This window comes from Etheostoma spectabile, chromosome 19 (assembly GCF_008692095.1).
Source record: "Etheostoma spectabile isolate EspeVRDwgs_2016 chromosome 19, UIUC_Espe_1.0, whole genome shotgun sequence".
NCBI classification, from domain to species: Eukaryota; Metazoa; Chordata; class Actinopteri; order Perciformes; family Percidae; genus Etheostoma; species Etheostoma spectabile.
In genome coordinates this window covers 11027517-11033786 of record NC_045751.1, presented here as the reverse complement: position 1 = coordinate 11033786, position 6270 = coordinate 11027517, and the positions used below count along the sequence as shown (strand labels likewise).

The following is a 6270-nucleotide window of genomic DNA, read 5'->3' as shown; positions in this document are numbered from 1 at the left end:
GCAAGTACACATCTCTACTTTCATTAATTTTCGGGCGTCTTACTCAATTTTGTAGCATTTGAAAAACAAATGGAAGTGTTTTTGAAATAGTATTGAGTAAAAGTTGACATATTCCAGTCTGTGATTATCATCAACATCCATTCCTTTAATTTTAGTCTCAATAATTCCTAATTTCTGCTTTTCTGACTCAAACATTAGGAATAATTTCCTACAAATGAGGTTTATTGACCATAAATTCCAAAAATAACTGTAAACTAAAGTTTGTGCTACGTAGTTTTGAAAATGTCAAAAAATGTGAAAAAAAACGCGTCAAAAGGGTTTAAATGGGACAAAAACAAGAAAAAGTTAAAAACGTCGATAAAAACCGTCAACAAAAGTGTTGATTTTCAGGAAGACAACACAAGGGTTAAAACACGGTTGAATGGGAGTAAACATATCGCTGATCGTAAGAGCACGCCTCCTTTGATGCTCAGCAGAATATAAAAATCAGACTCCTTTTAACTTCAGCTCAGTTGACACTTGAGAAAGACGGTCTCCTTGAACCTAGAGACCCCCGTTTGGCTGATAATCGAGAAACCAGAGGGACAGTAAGACTTATTTTTGATTTCTTTTCACCCTATTATGCTTCATTTTGTTCTTCTTCATATCTGTAATTTTAGTGACTACAAATTTCCAGAAAATACAAAACAGCACAGATGCCATGTTAATGTTTTTGGACTTATAACAAGCTCCTTCTGCTGATTTAAGGCTCTTTAAACAAATAAAATGCAGTTTACAACAACTGTCCCAACTGAGATTTTGATTATTGCATCTACAGTTATATTAATAAACATGTTCTGAAATTTATTCACAGATTAAATGTGCATATAAATAGATAGATTTTCCAAAAGTCCTATTTAAATGCAATGCAAAGTGCATTTAAATGGACACAGTCAAAGTAATCTGTTACTCTGATACCCATACAACTCATGGATGCAGTTGCAAATGTTAGATGTTTTGCTTATTACTGTAAAACTTTACAAAATGAAAGATAAATGGTAACATTGCCAGATTTACATTGTTTATTTTAATTGGTTTTTATATTAAGTTTTCATATTGAAGACACAGATAAACAACAAGACCCAAACTCTTTTTGACTTGACACAGTGTTGACGATGACATCGCTGAAGATGTGCAGCCTCCTCCTCCTCCTCCTCCTAACCATTGTTCCCACGGTAACTGAAGTGGTCAGGTCGATGTCGGACTGTGAAGGGTTTCTCCTCGACGAAACTCCACCAAATGTCCCGGGAATCTTGGAGCGAGGGAACATCTTGGACCAGAACCGATACAAACCCATTTGCCAGACCTTTGAAGCCAAAAGATGTTTTGTGACGCTCTACGACACCACAAACAGGATTCCCGTGTTTTCTGCTTACAAATACACCGGGTCTGAGGGCAAGAGACCCAAACCCATTTGGAGAACAGAACCACAGGTGTGCTTTTTCATTTTTTACTACATTATTGTTAAAAATATTGTATTTTTGGCTGACTACTTACTCAATTCTACATCCAAAGAAACAGCATGAGAACTGCATTTAGCTAAACAGTCACCTGTAGTTGACTGTATGTTTTTGAGATGACAATTACTGGTATACTACTGCAATTAAGCTGCAAAAAAAACTTTAAATCTGGTTACATTTCACAGTTGTGAACATAAACATTTTAAATGGGGCCAGGGCATCTGTTATTTTCCTCCAACTGCTGTCCTCTTGAAAACCTTTTCCTCTTCCTCCCTCTCAAGTTTCCCTCCTTTGTGTGTAGAGCGCCGCCTCGTGGAGCCGTGAAGTAGCAAATTGATCTAGAGCGCCTTATTTTTTATTAATTATAGATTTGTGGCGCCAGTGTATGGATTATTGAATTGCACAAAGGACAACAATGTTGTGTTGTATTAATATTTGTTCATCCCCCTACTTCCCACAGCGCCTGCCATTAACCTTCTCAGTCTCTTCCTGAGGTTTCTTCCTCTTTCTTCCTGTTTAAGTCTTTATTAGAGGATTTTTCCCACTGCATGAGGTTGCTGAGCCAGTTTTAAATTGTAAACTTTGTGTAAGAAATTGGTTATTCTACATTTAATCGACAGTGCTCGTGTCAGTAACTTATACTTCCTTTGGTTACAGCTTGCCTTGGAAAACCAGGCTGTGCGTGCTGATTACACCAACCAAGGGTTTGACAGAGGGCATCTGTTTCCAAGTTCTTATGGATTGACTGAAAAAGATAAGAAATCTACTTTTACCCTTACCAACGTTGTTCCACAACAACCCACATTCAATCAGGGAAGCTGGAACCGAATGGAGACCTGCGTCAAATGTGTTCTGGATGAATACTGTGTCAACAGCAATGGTCTTAAAGAAGGCTTTTTGGTAACTGGAGCACAGCCCGGCCTTAACAACATTAACAACAGGGTTAATATTCCTTCCAGGCTCTGGTCAGCATTCTGCTGCTACAGTCAGAGTGAGAAGGGTTGGTTGGCAAGTGCACACTGGGGTGAAAACATCCCTGAAGCTAAAGATAAATATCTGCAGACTAAGACCTTGGCAGAGCTCCAGGATGAGCTGGGAATACAAGGCTTTCCTAGAAGACCATGTCCTCTCCACACAACTGTCACTCACTTGTACCCAAAACTTAACAAAGAGTGTGAGCTTGCATGCCCAAAACTCATTCCAACCACCACTACCTCTCCAACTTCCACATCTGCCCCTCTGTCCACCACGTCTGCCCCTCTGTCTACTACATCTGCCCCTCTGTCTTCCACATCTGCACCTCTGTCCACCACATCTGCCCCTCTGTCCACCACATCTGCCCCTCTGTCTACCACGTCTGCCCCTATGTCTACTACATCTGCCCCTCTGTCTTCCACATCTGCACCTCTGTCCACCACATCTGCCCCTCTGTCCACCACATCTGCCCCTCTGTCTACCACATCTGCCCCTCTGTCCACCACATCTGCCCCTCTGTCCACCACGTCTGCCCCTCTGTCTACTACATCTGCCCCTCTGTCTTCCACATCTGCACCTCTGTCCACCACATCTGCCCCTGTGTCCACCACATCTGCCCCTCTGTCTACCACATCTGCCCCATCTGTCTTCCACATCTGCCCCTCTGTCCACCACATCTGCCCCTCTGTCTACCACATCTGCCCCTCTGTCCACCACATCTGCCCCTCTGTCTACCACATCTGCCCTTTTTTCTACCACATCTCTCCCTCTTTCTACCACATCTGGAATGACAACAGCTGGCCCTGTTACTACGACAACCAGTACTCCCTCAACTACCAATTTGAGCACCACTTTACAGACAACTACAGAAACACCAACGAGTATTCTGACAACCACTCTCCCTCTGACCACAACATCTGTCGAACCAACAACGAAAACATCTCCTACAACTACCATTCCAGCAACAACCACAGTCCCTACAACAACAACAACAACAAAACCTACTTCCACCACAACCACAACTACAAAGAAGAAAGATAAGGATGAAAACAAAAAGGAAACTAAGCAGAAAGGAAATGATGGGAGGCCAGTAGGAGGAAATTCAGTTCCATCTTTACCTGTTTTAGCAGCAGTTGGTTCAGCTGCAGTACCTGGTGTTGTTTTATTAATTTTAGCTGGAGGAACTGGTTCAGCTGGAGGAACTGGTATAGCTGGAGGAATTGGTTTAGCTGGAGGAACTGGTTTAGCTGGAGGAACTGGTTTAGCTGGAGGAACTGGTATAGCTGGAGGAACTGGTTTAGGTGGAGGAACTGGTATAGCTGGAGGAACTGGTATGGCTGGAGGAACTGGTTCAGCTGGAGGAACTGGTATAGCTGGAGGAACTGGTTCAGCTGGAGGAACTGGTTCAGCTGGAGGAACTGGTATAGCTGGAGGAAGTGGTTCAGCTGGAGGAACTGGTTCAGCTGCAGGAACTGTTTTAGTTGCAGGAACTGGTTTAGCAGGAACTGGTTTAGCTGCATTAGCTGGTTTTGCAGGAACTGGTTTGGCAGCCAATACTGTTTCTGTGGCTGCTACCACCTCCACAGATCCTTCAGATACTATGTCTATTGAACCAACAAGTCCTCACAAAACTACCATTCTACAAAAGGCCATTACCATTCATCCAGCAACTTCTACTCCATCGTCTCCCATTGCACTGACGCTTCCAACCGCTGCAATGCCCAAAACAACATCCATCCATGCAACCTCTGTCAAGATTGTTACTTCACCCCCCCCTGTCGGTGCAGCCACGGCTACGACTCAAACCACTATCATTTCTGAGGAAAACCAAACCAAACATATGCATCAACCTGCCACCACCACTTCCAATGGCATTACTGTCACTTCAAACTCAACTGGTCCTCAACTTAAATTTGCAGCAGCCATTACTAACCTCGCAAAAACAACTACTGAGCCGTTAACGTCTCCAACATCACAGAATAGTTTGTCTCTTCCTACAAGCAGCAAGGCTACCCTTTCAAGTCCCACTTTTCCTTTAAAATCAGCGACTCGTGGCAAGACTTCAGACTCCTTTGCAACAGTTGACTTGTGCTGTGCACAGTGGGGCTTGGGACCATGACCCTGATGACACGGGGGCTTGGGACCTGACATGCTGACGTGGGGCTATGGCGCCCCTGCCTGCCTGATAATGTGTGGCATGGAGCCCTGCCCCTGAACGTCGCAACACGACGGGCATTCGGGCACTCTGCCCTGCTGCCGTGGGGAGTGGGAACGCCATCGACCACGCCATCAAAATAGATTAGGGTGACAACCTTTGCCTCTTGCTGAATTGGGAGTTGGGCCTGTGCCATGCGGCCTGTGGGTCTGTGGGACTACACCTGCCTGCTGTGACGTGTGTGTGGCATAGGGAACTGATCTTTACTGCTGCAGAGCAGGGGGTTAGGGACCGCCCCTGAATGGAAAGGTGGGAAGCTCGGACCCTGCACTGATGAAAGTGGGGATAGGGAACCTGACACTGATGAAAGTGGGGATAGGGAACCTGACACTGATGAAAGTGGGGATAGGGAACCTGACACTGATGAAAGTGGGGATAGGGAACCTGACACTGATGAAATTTTGGATTGGGAATTTGACACTGATGAAATTTTGGATTGGGAATTTGACACTGATGAAATTTGGGATTGGGAAGAGACTGAGTAAACTTACTTCTACTAATCCAACTAGCACAGCTGCCTTTGAAAGCCTTAATTCTTCTCATCCAACCATTTGTGTTCCTCAGTCAAACTCCACTAGTCCTCCAACTTCAATCGCTCATCACATCATCTCCGCTCATTCTCCACCTTCCCATTCAGCTCCTTCTCAAACCTCAAGACCTCCAGCGATGTTTGACCCTCCTGTTCCTCGTTCAGATTCCTCCATCCTCTGTCCTTCTATTAAACAAATGTATTTTTCTCAGTATTACCAGAATGTCCTTGCCTACTACCACGTGTTATACCAATACCAGAAAAACTAACAGCAGGTGTTTTACGCAGTATTATCAAATTTGACATTATATCCTAATCAAGCAATGATGGTAACTAACATTTAGTGAAAAATGTTAATGTTAAAATTATAAAATGAATGAATTTATCTTCCTCTTCAATGTTTTTTGGAATTTTCTAATCAATTTCTTTGCCTTATGTACATCAGCTTTAAATCACGTGTGTGTTGAAAAAGTGCTATGCAAATAAACGTGTATTGTTCCATATTAAAGTCCATACAAACAATATTTAAAGCCAGTGGATTTATTACAGGACCGTTGTTAATGTGCACCAAAGCCTATCAAGCTCTACTGGATTGCCCAAATGGATCTGAGCCACAAAGACATAACCCAGTTTTTCCATAACAAGCATCTTCATTGAGCATTTTATAATACATATAGAAGTAAAGATGCATAACATCAGCAAAATTATTCTTCTCTTGACAGTTTTTACATGCAGTTACGCACATACGTCTCATAAGTCCATGCATTACTTTGAGACTCCCAGAGGTTGTTTGTTCAATTAGCAATTATGACCTATGACCTCTGTCTGTACTGGACTATGGGGATGTTTTATACTTGCAGGCCTCATCTCAAAGTTAACTGGACACTGTATTATGGTGCTTAGAGGTTCATCACTGGTTTTACATATATTTGATTTTTACTCTTTAATCAGAAAATCTCATTGAGATCAGGATCTCATTTACAATTGAGACCCGAGTACCAAGATAAACATTACACACTAATCCATCCATCCATCCATCCATCCATCCATCC

The 6270-nt window shown here is 43.0% G+C and overlaps 1 protein-coding gene across 1 annotated transcript; it reads left to right on the top strand.

Annotated features, from left to right (window-relative positions):
• Nucleotides 1-2172: 2172 nt before the first annotated feature.
• LOC116669463 (cell wall integrity and stress response component 4-like) lies at nt 2173-3364 on the top strand. Its single transcript, XM_032499344.1, has 2 exons — nt 2173-3295; nt 3334-3364. Exons 1-2 carry the CDS (start codon nt 2328-2330, stop codon nt 3362-3364), a joined length of 999 nt encoding a protein of 332 aa, XP_032355235.1. The 5' UTR covers nt 2173-2327.
• Nucleotides 3365-6270: the final 2906 nt, after the last annotated feature.

Bases quoted from the DNA above. Each gene is read 5' to 3' on its own strand.
- LOC116669463 (XM_032499344.1), top strand. From the start codon at position 2,328: ATGGAGACCTGCGTCAAATGTGTTCTGGATGAATACTGTGTCAACAGC. The intron at 3,296-3,333 runs GTACTCCCTCAA...ACCACTTTACAG, and splicing joins CCCTGTTACTACGACAACCA to ACAACTACAGAAACACCAAC.